Consider the following 13,177-nt stretch of genomic DNA (forward strand, 5'->3'; position numbering starts at 1 on the left):
GGTGCTTATAATTGAACTCAGGACCTTGGGCACTCTAGGAAAATGCTCTTCTACTGGACCCCACCTGCAGAGAGATGTTGGGGGATATTTGATCACACTGTGTGATGATGTCTTTGTTTTACCTCACCTGCCTAAGGCACCTTCTGATTGGTTCAATAAAGAGCTGAATGTCATAATGGATCTTGAGATTAGTTTTCTCATGTCCTGGCTTTCTTCTTCCACTCCTGATGGCAAGTGGCTGGTAGATTTTGAGAGCAGGGCTGGGTGTGATGCTCTGGGGAGCTTTTAAACTGTAAACACTATAGCTGTGCAATAGCTAGTTTGCACAGTCACACATGAAGGCCCTGGATTATAAGTACTCCCTCTCTGAAACTGAACAAGTTCATGATAGATGGCCCAGATAAATCCAGTGATGTCAGCATTTGACAAATCCCTGTGAGAAGGACAGCACTTTGATCTACCAACTGGAAGCCAGTGGTCAGGACTAGAGAAATCTTTACTATGAAAGAATAAACGGGCGGTGGTGGCGCATGCCTTTAATCCCAGCACTCGGGAGGCAGAGGCAGGCGGATCTCTGTGAGTTCGAGGCCAGCCTGGTCTACAAAGGGAGTTCCAGGACAGGCTCCAAAGCTACAGAGAAACCCTGTCTCGAAAAACCAAAAAAAAAAAAAAAAAAAAAAAAAAAAAAAAAAAGAAAAAGAAAGAAAGAAAGAATAAAGCATGATTAATAAAAACCCAGAGACAGATATTGGGGTTCAACCTGAAGGTCAGAAAAGCAAAACAGGGCTGGAGAGATGGCTCAGGGGTTAAGAGCACTAGCTGCTCTTCCAGAGGTCCTGAATTCAATTCCCAGCAACCACATGGTGGTTCATAACCATCTATAATAAGATATGGTGTCCTCTTCTGACATAAAGGGATAAATGTAGACCGAAAACTGTATACATAATACAATAATAAATAAATAAATCTTTAAAAAATAAAAAAAAATTGCCCATCTTTAGCTTGGTTTGTTTCTAGCCAGCTTTAAAAAAGAAAAAAAAAGAGAGAAAAAGAAAAAGAAAAGCAAAAGAGAGGGTTACTAGATCTTACCTCTACTTTAGTCTGAAATGGCGATCCAGCCTCCAGGAATCCTCAGAATGAGACTGACTGACAGCTGTCTCCTCCTGTTTTATATTCCTCTCTAGGACTGGAATTAAAGGCATACACCACCATCTCCCGGTTTCTATGGCAAACTAGTGTGGCTGCTGGGATTAAAGGTGTATGCCACCACTGCCTGATCTATAAGGCTGATGATCAGTGGGGCTATTTTACTCTCTGATTTTCAGGCAAGCTTTATTTATTAAAATACAAATGAAATATCACTACAAAAGAGACAAAAAACAGTCAGTACAGCATATACAGGGACTCCACAACCATAGATCCAGCTAAGAATTTTTTTTAAGATAGTGTTTTTCTGTGTAGCTCTGGCTATCCTTGAACTTGCTCTATAGTTGGCCTTGAATGTTGGAATTAAACCACTGCCCAACCAGGAAAATATTCTTAACATGAACAGAATATTGGGGTGGTTATTCCTAAACAATACAACAAACGTTCACAAAACATTTACATCGTATTTACTTAATGATCTAGAGATGACAAACTACACAGCAGGGAGCTGGTGATTTAGCTCAGTGTAGAATACTTGGCCCTCAGTTAGTTCCCAGTGAAAGAACACATCTGTATGCTGGGCTCTTCTGGAGCTGGATTCACAGGTGCTTGTGTGGACTGAATTGGGTGCTGGCAACTGAACTCAAGTTCCTTGGAAGAACAAGAAGCACTCTTAACTGAGGACCCATCTTTCCAGCCCCCCAATGAGTCTTTATAAAATTAGTTTTAGTCACACCCTTACATACATTACTGAACAATTCAGAGGCACACTCTTCACATTTTCTAGAATTCTTTTGGGGTCTTAAATGACTATTAATCAGTTTCTGTAATTTATTTTCTACATTCTCATCTTCCATGTACTTTGGGAGAACTAACTACATGCCTCCGGTGCTAGGGCAGTTTTAATAAAAAGAAAGTTCCTGTCCTCGGGAAACACATTCTATGCGAGAAATAATGTTTTAAATTCAAATAATCTGCTGGGTGCGGGGCATACACATTTAATCCTAGCACTCATGAGGCAGAGGCAGGTGGGTCTTTGTGAGTTGGAGGCCAGCCTGGTCTACAGAGCTAGGTCCAGGACAGCCCAAGTTAGACAAAGAAACTGTGTCTTGAAAACAAACAAACAAAAACTTAAACAATCAACACGAAGCCTGAAGATGTAGCTCAATGACAGACTGCTTGAGTGCCCTCTTACTCGGGTCTCAACCCCACGACAAGTGGCTGAGGTGCCTATTTAAGCAGACCTGACTGCCAGGTTCTCCTAGCGTCCCTCAGTCTCTACCTATTACAAGGTATGGCGGGCATACCCTGGGCTGACCTTACCTATATAATCCAGCCATTTTGGTTACCCGGTCCTTTTTTACTTCCTCCCCGCGCTCCTCACAAGGCTCAGCTCAGGGTCATGTTAACTCTGGACTCTGGCTATGCTCTTCCTCATATCTATAATAAACCTCCTCCTCCATCATACTAGAAGTCATGTCTTTCCTTTTGTATTTCTTTAAAATTAATTCAGGACCTGGGTTTTTTTTCCCAGCTACACCCACACAAAATCTACTTGATTGAGGTATGACTTTATAAGAAAAACTTAAAAACATCTGAGTAGGAAGAAAATCGCAGCTCGACATAGACGTTTTGTTTTTCTTTCTCTTATGAAGTCTTTCCGCACTACAAAAAGACGTAAATCCAATCAGTTTGCACTACCGGAAGCTCCGCCAAGCTCCTCCCCTTCCCCTTAGAGTCACCACACAGAGTCTTCCAGGACTGGATGAGGCCCCCTACCAGGACTCTACCGGAGGGGAGGAATTTGGAGGCGGCTTCCGGTCTCACGATGGGCTCCCATCCCGCGAGAAGGGAGGACGCCCGTCTATCCTGGTACGGTGGCCTAGGTGAGGGAGGGGGCGTGGCCCGAGCGGTGTCCCGAGAGTATGGGGGCGGGATCGCGCGCCCGGGGCGTACGCATGCGCGCAGGCGGCCGGCGGGGCGGGGCGGGGCTAAGAGGGGAGGGGGCGGCGGCTGTGGCGGCGGTGTCGTTAGCTTCGTGGCGCGGACGGTGCGTGGTGGCGCGGGCGGTGGTGGGAAAAGCACCTGGGGTGGCGTGCCTGGGGCCGGCACGACCCCGCCACCCTCGTGGGCCTGACCCCGGATCCGGCGCTGGCCGGTTCCTCGTCGCACCTCCGGCCGGAGCCGGGAGCGCGCGCCGCCAGGGAGGCTGGGCTGTGCCCGTGTCGCCCGGGTGACGAGGGCTGCGCGGAGCCGCTTCTTCCCCGCGAGGCGCCGCGTGGATGCGCGTCCCCGCCTCGACCGCCCGCGTTTCTCCTCCACGGGCCGGGGTCTGAGGGGACGCGCCTGCAAGGGCGAGGCGAGGCCCGGGTCTAGCGAAGCCCGCGCGGTGAGCGCTGCTCGGCTGCTGTCGAGCCTAGAGGGCGGTTCTGGTTTCCGGAGGCCGGTGTGCAAAGCCGGCGGTCCCCGGAGTTGTTTCTTGGGCTGGGAGGGTGGAAGATCTCCGAACTAGTTAGAAGAAGCTGAGTCCTGGCAGGTGGGCATGTCGGCGCGTGAGCAGCAGCAGATTTAACGTGAGGTCTGATTGCACAGAGGATTGTTGCTTTCCAGCCAATGGATCGAAGGCGTTCTGCCTACGGAGTTTAGGAAGTCTTTACCCGGTACTTAGGTAGTGCTGAGGATACTGTTCCTGCCCAAATGCTGCCCTCCGACTCACACCAGTGTTCATTTTACAGGCATAATGGTTATGAAAGCTGCTGTGGATGAGGATGATTCAGGGTGGGAGCTAAGTGTCCCTGAAAAGATGGAAAAAAGTAGCACGAGTTGGGTGGACATAACCCAGGATTTTGAAGATGCTTGTCGAGGTAAGTTTGAATTTTTTGACTATTGGTTTAAAGTCAGACAGGATAAAGTAAAATCATATTTGTGTTTTCTCAACTTTACCTTTTTTTTTTAAAAAAAAAAGCGAAACAAACCTGTGATTTTTGCCAAATTTGTGGTCGTTTTGTTTATTTTTGAGAAAGTCCTGTGGCCCAGGCTGACAAGGAAGTCTCTGCTGTGGAGGATGACCTTGAATTTCCTGCTCGTCCTGTACACATCTTAGGCTCAATTTTGTTGAGCTCTTTGCTCTCTGATTTTAAGTTTGGTTTAAAGCCTGTGTGTATTTGGTAAAACATTAGATACAGATGTCGAGGCATGTTTTAGAAAGGTCTTGGTTTATGTATCTGTATGTACTTATGTATGAGGGTGCAAACACCTGTGTGCTCATGGATGCCAGGATAAGGTGTTGGATCCCCTGGAGATGTGGTTACAAGTCTTTTCTGGAATCCCGGCTTATGCTGGAATCCCAAACTCTCTGGTCCTTGTGATTGTTCACCAAATGCTCTTAACTGCTGAGCCATCTTTCCAGCTCCAAGGCACTTTCCCCCCCTCTAAATCCTTCTGACTTTAACAGGTTAGATAATGGGCAGGTGTGCAAATGCACACTCAGTCCCAGCAATCCAGAGGCATGCAAGGCCAGCCTGGTCTGTATAGTAAGTTCCAGACCAGCCAGGGCCACACAGTGAGAGAGAGACCCTGTCTAACCAGAGAGAAGAGAAGAAAGATGCCGAAATGACCATAATGTCTGGCTGTAGGAGCTAAAGAATTGTTGCTTGTTGGAGGTGTAAAAAAGATCCCATCCTATCTCTCTTAGGATCCTCAGCTGGCTTTCTGTTGGAGTAAAGTTCAGACTCTTTTTCCAGGGTTCCCCTGCTTCATGCTCAGGTTCCATTTTCTGCCTTTGCGCTATCCTTTCCCGTCACCCTCTTGTTGCTGAGCGCCAGGCTGCCTTGCCAGAGCTTGATGAGTCTTGTTTACTCCATCTTAACTTTCATCAGACGCTCACATACTGAGCCACTTCTGTGCTGGTTGTTACCTTGCCTGTGAAGAGCTCAGAAGGACAGCTGTAAGCCATTCAGCTAAGTGTATCTCAGCTGAATCACCATGTTTTACTTTCTTCAGTGTTTAATCTGTCAGAACCATAATTGTAGTTATTTGTTGCTTATTGTCAGCCTTACCTACCATGAGGAATTTTGACAAGGGCAGAGATCATGTATAACTCTAGACTACAGAGCTGTGTATGGCATGTAGTAGCGCCTGTGTTAGGGAATAACTGGGTTTAGTGGACACACTTGTAGTCCAAGCTACTCTGATGTTCTGGTCAGGAGGATCACTTGAAACCCAGAGGTTCCCTCGGAGAAACATAACTTCCTTCTATAAGAAATAAGCACCCCTCCCAGCAGTGTCTAGAAGTGATTGTAAATATGAGCGTGTCTGTTGTTGAAGGGAGAGACTGAAGAATGAGAGGAAGGAACAAGCACCAGGGAAAGCTTGAATTTCAAGAGAAGGATGGGTTCAAGATCTTGGTAGTGAAGGAGGATGTAGGATATACTGGTGCTGGGGTAAGAAAAAGACAAACGAAAATCTGGTTAAGGTGAAGAGTAAGGTAAAGTGGTGAGCTCAGATGTTAAGGAGTTCATTCCTGAACCCTCTGCTTTCTAGGGCCAGGTCTGTGGTAATAATAAGGTATCTTTGAATGTTGCTTTGAAGGAGAGGCATGAAGACTGGCGTGGCACTAGCTATAAAGGAGGCCAGCTGAGCATAGCCATCCCATTATGGTTTGAGCTGCATGTCCAGTTGAAGTGTGTCTCAGGTCGTGGAGGGACCTTCGTGTGTATGTGGTAGTCTATGCTCAGAGGTCTGGGTGATCCCATGGCTCACGTGTGTCATTGGGTGCTGGTTTTGTTTTGTCTTTTAAAATAATTTGTATTAGAGGGCTGTTTTCATGAATCTAAGTAGGGAAGTTGTATCTTAAAGGAAAGGCCACATTTCTGACAGTGAAGATGAGGAAATTACCCTAGATTGAGGTAAACCATTTGAGCCTGAGTTCATTGAGAATTTGTTTTGGGATACCCACTAATTCTGCTTGGTTAGAGAACAACTGTTAGGTGAGACTCTTGAGTGCCGTTCTTTTCTTTTGTTGGTGTGAGATTGTTTTCTGGGCAGTGCGGAGGGTTCTGAGCCTGAGACTGAGAAAGTAGTCTCCTTGATGTGTTTTTAAATGTTTAATGCACTAATTTAACATTTAGCATTCAGAATAGCAAGTTACTTCATCACGCTTTCATACATGCTTAGTTAACCTCACTACCTATCTCTCCTCCTTTGTTGTCTCTTCTGTTCTGTTGCCCCCCACCCCTCCTTTCTTTAATGCCTGTTTCTGCTCTTTTGTGGCTCCTTTTCTAGTTCATGACCTCCACGCACTTCCTCAGAAGCACACATTAAAATTGGAAGCTGGGATCCCCATGTGAGACAATACATGTGGTATTTGTCTTTGACATCACTTAGGCTGCTTTAGAAGCACTGTTGGAGTCCCTCCGTGGGGTTTGACTGGTTTCGAGTGATATAGGAAGGTTGGGTTTAGGACGATCTCTGGTTCATTTTAAAACTCAAGTTTGAAAACTGTCATTTCACACACATACACACACACACACACACACGTCTCTGCTGCCTTCTCGCTCCCTTCTCTGCTGGGATGCAATGCTAGGTGTGGTACACGCTGGGTGACCGCTCTACCACTCACCTTCATCTTCATCTCATGAACACCGTGTGGATTAGCAGGTTACTCAAAGTGTTTTGTACATTTAAGTAAATTTGAATCTTTAAATGTGATTTTAACATTGTTCCTCTCACAACAAAGACTAGATGATGACGTCATCTTAAAATAACCAGAGAAGCAGCAGTTGTTTCTGTGAAAAAGTTTAGAACATGGTAAACTATATTAGTAATTTAAAAATGATTTTTAAATTTGTAATTCTTATTGGAATATTAAGAGGGTTGTTGACTTGTTAATTTTCAGGTTTTTTTTTTCTTCATCTACTTTATAATGTTCTTGAAAGCACCATTATAACTGAGTGGACTACAGTCCTTAGAGAATGCATCTTAGTAATCAAGTTCGTTTGCTCCTAGTCTTGAAACTTGAACCTGATTGTGGTATTATGACTCAGTAATTTTTCACTTTGTTTCTTTCAGAACTGAAGTTGGGAGAACTGCTTCATGATAAGCTGTGAGTGTCGTGTCCTTTGAAAGAGTGTAATACTTTAATCTTTTTTCTCACATAGACTAGTTCTTGAAGTCCAAGTAAAGTTATGCTTCAAAGCTGTTAAAATGAGTTATAAATACAATTTCCACTTGGGTGAGCTATCTTAAGTGGCTGACCTGGTTAAGACAGGAAACATGAGACTGTGGGATCCTTTTTATGAAGTTGAATATATTCAACATGGGATTTCTTGAAGAAAACTATCAAGTGTATGTCTAGTGTGGTAGATTTATTGATGACTAAATGCTGGTGCAGAAGAAAATCAAAGATCTCCAAGTGAAACAAAGAAAAGGAAGTACTGGCTTATTTATTTTTTCTGTTTATTCCCCCACTGTGCTAGAAACATGCTCTGACCAGGTTGCTTCGGGGTGAGGACTATAAAATCTTGAATTAGCAAGTAGATAAAATTAGACAGTTTTTGCTGGAGGAACAGGAAGAGACTTATTTTGCTCTTAAAACCTTAGCATGCAAAGACTCATGTAGAAAGCTTTACAAATACCTGCTGGATCTAAGTTGCATATGTCCGAAGTCAGCTTGAGAACAGAGTTTGAATATGCAGCAGCTTCTCTCAGGTGAGATAACTTGCTAATTCACATTGAGAGCTGTCTTAGTTAGGCTTTTTCTTGCTGTAAAAAGACATCATGACCATGGCAACTCCTAGAAGGAAACCATTTAATTGGGGCTGGCTTACAGTTTCAGAGGTTCAGTCCATTATCACGGTGGGGAGCATGGTGGTAGGCAGACAAGGCGCTGGCTGCATCTTGCCTTACAGGCAGCAGGAAGTCGACTGAGACATTGGGCAGTATCCTGAGCATAGGAAATCTTAAAGTTCGGTCCCACAGTGACACCCTTCCTCCAACAAGGCCATATCCACTCCAGCTAAGCCACACATCCTGTAGTGCCACTCCCTATGAGATTATGGTGGCCAATTGCATTAAAACCACCACAAGAATTTAGAATATTTCTGCAGTTGCTTTTCCTTTTAGCTTGTAGATTATCAGAGAAGAGGTTTTATTTGCTTGTTTTATAGGTTTAGAACTTACATTTGATTTATTTTTCTTAAATTGTATAAACATACATTTGCATTTTTCCATGTGATGAGTGATTTTTCTCAACAGTGTTGACTGGTGTTTTCAGTAGTTTGATATTCCTTCTTTTTGGTAATTTCCATAGAATCTGTTCTAGGTATGTAGAATGTGTTCTAGACATTTTTATTTATTCTTAGTTTATAGCATTCTTCGGTAGTTGATGAAGCCAAATTGTGCTGTATTGTTTTTGTTGACAAAATTCTCTTGCATTCTTGAGTGCTTTCCTTTTTAACTTCAGTACTCTTTGAAAAGGTACTATTCTGGTCAGTCCTTTTGGGCTTTGGTCAGCGGGCATCTAATGTGTGAGTGTGTTGTGTTTGCTGTACTATGAACAAATGCCAGAGCGTCTTAACCTGAACCTCACATTAAGGTCATGGCAGGACGTTTGTCCCCATGGAGTTTATTTTGTTCTTTTAGAACTGGGAATTGAACACAGGCTTTTGCCTCTGAGTTACATCACTAGTCCTTAAAAGCTTTTTTTTATGTCTTTCTGTTGGGTTTAGTATATGTGTGCTGCTGATACAAACCCTCTATTGATTTTATTTAAGAGAAATTATTTAGAGTGATGGGGTGTTGCAAGGAGAGACTGCTTGTTGGTCCCAGCCACTTTTAGTTTTTTGTTTTTTGTTTTTTTTTTAAATGGACTATGGATGTTCTTGGGGTTTTTTTCGTTTTTTGTTTTTTTTTTTTAAAAAAAAAAAGAAAAGAGGGGCAAGTGGTGTGGGACCATGGTCTGTATTCTGTCAATTATATTTTAACTAAATGCTGATTGGTTAGTAGCCAGGTAGGAAGTAGAGGCGGGACAACTAGACAGGAAGTAGAGGTGGGTCAAAGAGAACAGGAGAATTCTGGAAAGAGGAAAGCCCATTCCTCCACAGTCCTAGCCCATCCACAGAAGAAGCAAGATATGACTGCCTTGCTGAAAAAGGTACTGAGCCGTGTGGCTAACATAGATAAGAATAATGGGCTAATTTAAGTTATAAGAGTTAATAAGAAGCCTGAGCTAATGGACCAATCAGTTTATAGTTAATGTAGACCTCTGTGTGATTTCTTTGGGACTTAACGACTGTGGAAACTGGGCGGGACAGAGAATGCTGACAACAAATGACGCCCACGTGGACAACTGCATCCACAGAAAGTCTGAGAGCTTGGGGAGTTACTTAGATAGAAAAGAACAGAGTCAAACGTGACTTACTGTATTGATAGTAGCATTTTCTCAGATGGGCCCACAAGGTGCCAGATGAAAGCGAAGTTACAGAACAATCCCACACCAGCTTGGAATTATGATTAATAAAAGGGTAATTTATTTAAGGGGAAAACTTACAGATCACTGTCCTAGACAACAGCCCTGTGAGCGAACAGGAACAGAGTCTAGCAGCCAGAAGCAGACCCAGAAGCAAGAGAATGAGAGCAGCGCTACCACTACTTTTTAAAGCAAAAGAGACCACACCCAAGTGATCAGGTATCTAAAGGCTATTGGCTGAAGGAGCAGAAGGAGCTCCCGCAACAATGGGGGAGTTGTCAGTAGTTGTGCAAGTCAAGGTTTTAGTTAAGCCTCATCTTTTCCTCATCTTTTGAGGCATGCCTCAAATCTTTGTAATCAGTTTTCAATATATAGTTACTATTTTCTATGATTACCAATCGGAATTTCTGGATTGTTTTGCATTACATAAACATCAAAATTTTGAACTTTGAAAATTGATTAGGTATGAAGAAAATGGAGCTACAATTGGGGAGATTGTTGATAAAGTGTTTGCCTTGTAAACATGAAGACCTTTGTTTAATCTCTAGAACCCTGTAAAGTCCCTGCATGAGTTTGTAATCCCAGAAATGATAAGGCAGAGACAGTGGAATTACTAGAGGATTGCTGGCTACTCGGCCAGCTTAATTGGTGAGCTCCAGGCCAAGGAGAGATGTGTCTAAAGGATGACCTCTGAGCCTGTCCTCCAACTTACAGACACCCACACATACAAAAAAGATAACATGGAAAATGAAAAACATTTCACATGATAACATTATTTTGAAAGGAAGTTATTTAAGTTAAGCCATCTGACAGGAGTAGATCTCTTTCTTCCGAAAGCTGCTGGTTCGTATTCTGTTGAGGGAAATGTAAAGATGCTTCTGTTCTTTCCTCCACAGAACATGTAAGATAATTGTATGGTGAATACATGAATTTTTGTGCTAAATGATGATTAATTGAAATGGAAGTTTTAGCAAATTAAACAGTAATACAAAGAAATACATGGAATGCTGTAGTTTTCAAAATACCATGGTAATTTTTGTACCATTTTGGAAATCTGAGTTTAAAAACAGCTTGTGGGCTCATTTATTTGTAGATTTGGCCTTTTTGAAGCCATGTCTGCTATTGAAATGATGGATCCCAAGATGGATGCTGGTATGATTGGAAACCAAGTAAATCGGAAGGTTCTCAATTTTGAACAAGCTATCAAGGTAGTTATTGTATTTTTGTATGTCTCTGGCTTTTAAAACATACCTTTTTTTATGTTAAAATGTGCTCGTCCAGGCAGTGGTGGTGAATGCCTTTAATCTCACCACTTAAGGCAGAGGCAGGTGGGTCTTGTGAATTTGAGGCCAACCTGGTCTACAGAGCGAGTTCCAGGACAGCCAGAGCTACTCAGACAAATCCTGTCTTGAAAAATCAAACCAAAATAAAAAGCATGCTTACTACTGAAATCATTCAAACTGTTCACCTGTATTCTTTAAAGCCTCTCAGACACAAGATGAGCACTGCTCTAAAGCAAGCATGATGGTACTTTCCTATAGTTTCAGCCATTGGGGAGGCAGAGGCAGGAGGATTGGGCGTTTAAGATTGTCCTCAGCTATACAGTGACTTCGAGATCCGTCTGGGCTCTGTTAAACTTTGTCTAAATATAAGTATATGTTAGTTACCAGTCTCAGTTAAAGTCTAGAAGTTAATGACCTGAGGTTCTCATGAACTTGCTCTAGATTGTCCACTTGTGTATTCTTTGAATTAATTTTGAAGACATTTGAGTGTATATTCAGGATGTTTGACTCAGATACATTTCATGTTGTAATAAACTGAGATGCTGGGGTAGAGTTGCTGTGAGGTCCAAGTTACAGAATGAGGCAATATTTGAGAGAGAGAGAACACGAGAGAGAACGAGAGAACGGGGGGGAGTAAATGAGATAAATAAACAAAACTAATTTTCAGCCAGTAGGTAGCATATGCCTGTCATCCCAACCTGGGCTGTGTAATTTTGACTGTGCTTTAGAAATACTTAATGATTTGGCCTCTCTTCCTCCTTCTGCCTTTCCTTCCTTCCTGGAGGCACAGTCTCATGTAGTTTCATTGGCATTGAGCTCCTGTTCCTCCTGACTTCACAAGTGCTGGGCTTATAGACCTGAGACACTGTGTGTAGAAAGACTGGACTTTTTATTATAAGGACCTTTATTGTTTCAAATTAGACTTTGATTTTTCTTACTCAATATTTAAGATAAATTAATAAAGACCTTAAGATACATGGTTTCTTCAGTGGTGTGTTAAAGTTTGACAAAGTGCTTATGTCTCACTGGGCGTGGTCAGTCAGTTCAGCTCTTGAGAGGTTGAGGCCGGAGGATCAGGAGTCCCAGGTCTTCCATGAGTATCATAGACAGAACAAGAAACAAAATTTTGTTTCTAAGAACAAAAAAATGAAGTTGGTGTCTTGGTTTTATCAGATATTAGTGTTTTCTTTGGATTTTTTTTAATAAATACCTAGTTTTAAAATATAAAATACAAGTGTACATAATAATTTTCTTAACTTTCTGTTTATATGCTCCCTCCTTTTTAGGATGGCACCATTAAAATTAAAGATCTCACCTTGCCTGAATTGATAGGAATAATGGATACCTGTTTTTGCTGTTTGGTAAGAATTAAAACAAGATTGTTGGTTAATTAAACTGTGGCTTACCTGAATCTTTGAATGTAAAGTGTGTGCACCATGTTGAATATGAAATTATGCACTGTCAGGCCTCAGAGAGTCAACACAAGATTCACAGACTAAGTTAGGCCATGGAGGCCGTGTTTCATCTAACAGCTGGCACTGCTCTGGTCATGTGTGCTGTTAAGTGGGTGCTTTGTTTCGGTGAAGATAAAATTACAGCCATTATCCACAGTGCTCTCTTTTCAAGTTACCAGGGGAAATGTGTAATTGAGGTCCCATGAGATGAGTCCAGTTGAAGCAGAGAGGTGTGGACTGGCTTTGGGGATCTGCTTTGCTGCTGTCCTATGCCACAGACATACTCTAGGGATTTGTCTGTGCTGGGTGCATGTCTTCTGGCAGGGTGATCCAATTGTAGTTAGGTCCCGTGTTTTTGTAGCATCTGTTGATTTGTCTGTTAGGCAGTGTTGGTAATGGGATGTATCAGAAGCACATGCACATGAGTTGTTGACATGTACTGTTTCTCACCTACATCTTGCTTATTTCAACATTTTATTACGATGCCTGAGGCTGCATTGCTGAAAGGGTACAGCCAGAATTCTGTCTGTCTCGAAAAGATTTATTACCTTGTAGCAATACTATTCCTAAAGGAATATGGAAGCCCAGGGAGGATTGCTGGGAGCAGAAGTGCGAAGACACATACTGGTAACTAGTCAGTAGTTTCAGGGTGGTGGTGTAGGACAGAGGAAGTCTGAGAGCCCAGTAGGGACTAAGAAGGAGTAGACAAAGAAATCATACTGGTACGGGGTTGACCAGAATGTTCACAGGCAGAACAGAGTTGGCGGGGAGCCGAGAGTCAAGGCTGTGGCTGACTCCTGCAGGATGGAACAGTAAGCAGAGGGAGA

General features: G+C 42.8%; 1 protein-coding gene across 4 annotated transcripts in view; it reads left to right on the forward strand.

The window, feature by feature from the left end:
• The first annotated feature begins 3,126 nt into the window (after positions 1-3,126).
• The window catches only part of Naa35 (N(alpha)-acetyltransferase 35, NatC auxiliary subunit), a 48,977-nt gene continuing 38,926 nt past the window's right edge, over positions 3,127-13,177 (forward strand). For 2 of the 4 annotated variants that reach the window (XM_026782941.1, XM_005355305.3), the window contains exons 1-5: positions 3,127-3,196; positions 3,882-4,010; positions 7,216-7,249; positions 10,707-10,821; positions 12,183-12,257. In XM_026782941.1, coding sequence (XP_026638742.1) covers positions 3,887-4,010; positions 7,216-7,249; positions 10,707-10,821; positions 12,183-12,257 — 348 coding nt within the window. In that variant the 5' untranslated portion in view covers positions 3,127-3,196; positions 3,882-3,886. Of the gene's footprint in view, positions 3,197-3,308; positions 3,536-3,881; positions 4,011-7,215; positions 7,250-10,706; positions 10,822-12,182; positions 12,258-13,177 lie in introns of those variants that run through there. The other 2 variants (XM_026782940.1, XM_026782939.1) reach the window with 2 other exon arrangements.

The sequence above is a fragment of the Microtus ochrogaster genome, chromosome 16, assembly GCF_000317375.1.
Source record: "Microtus ochrogaster isolate Prairie Vole_2 chromosome 16, MicOch1.0, whole genome shotgun sequence".
Taxonomy (NCBI): domain Eukaryota; kingdom Metazoa; phylum Chordata; class Mammalia; order Rodentia; family Cricetidae; genus Microtus; species Microtus ochrogaster.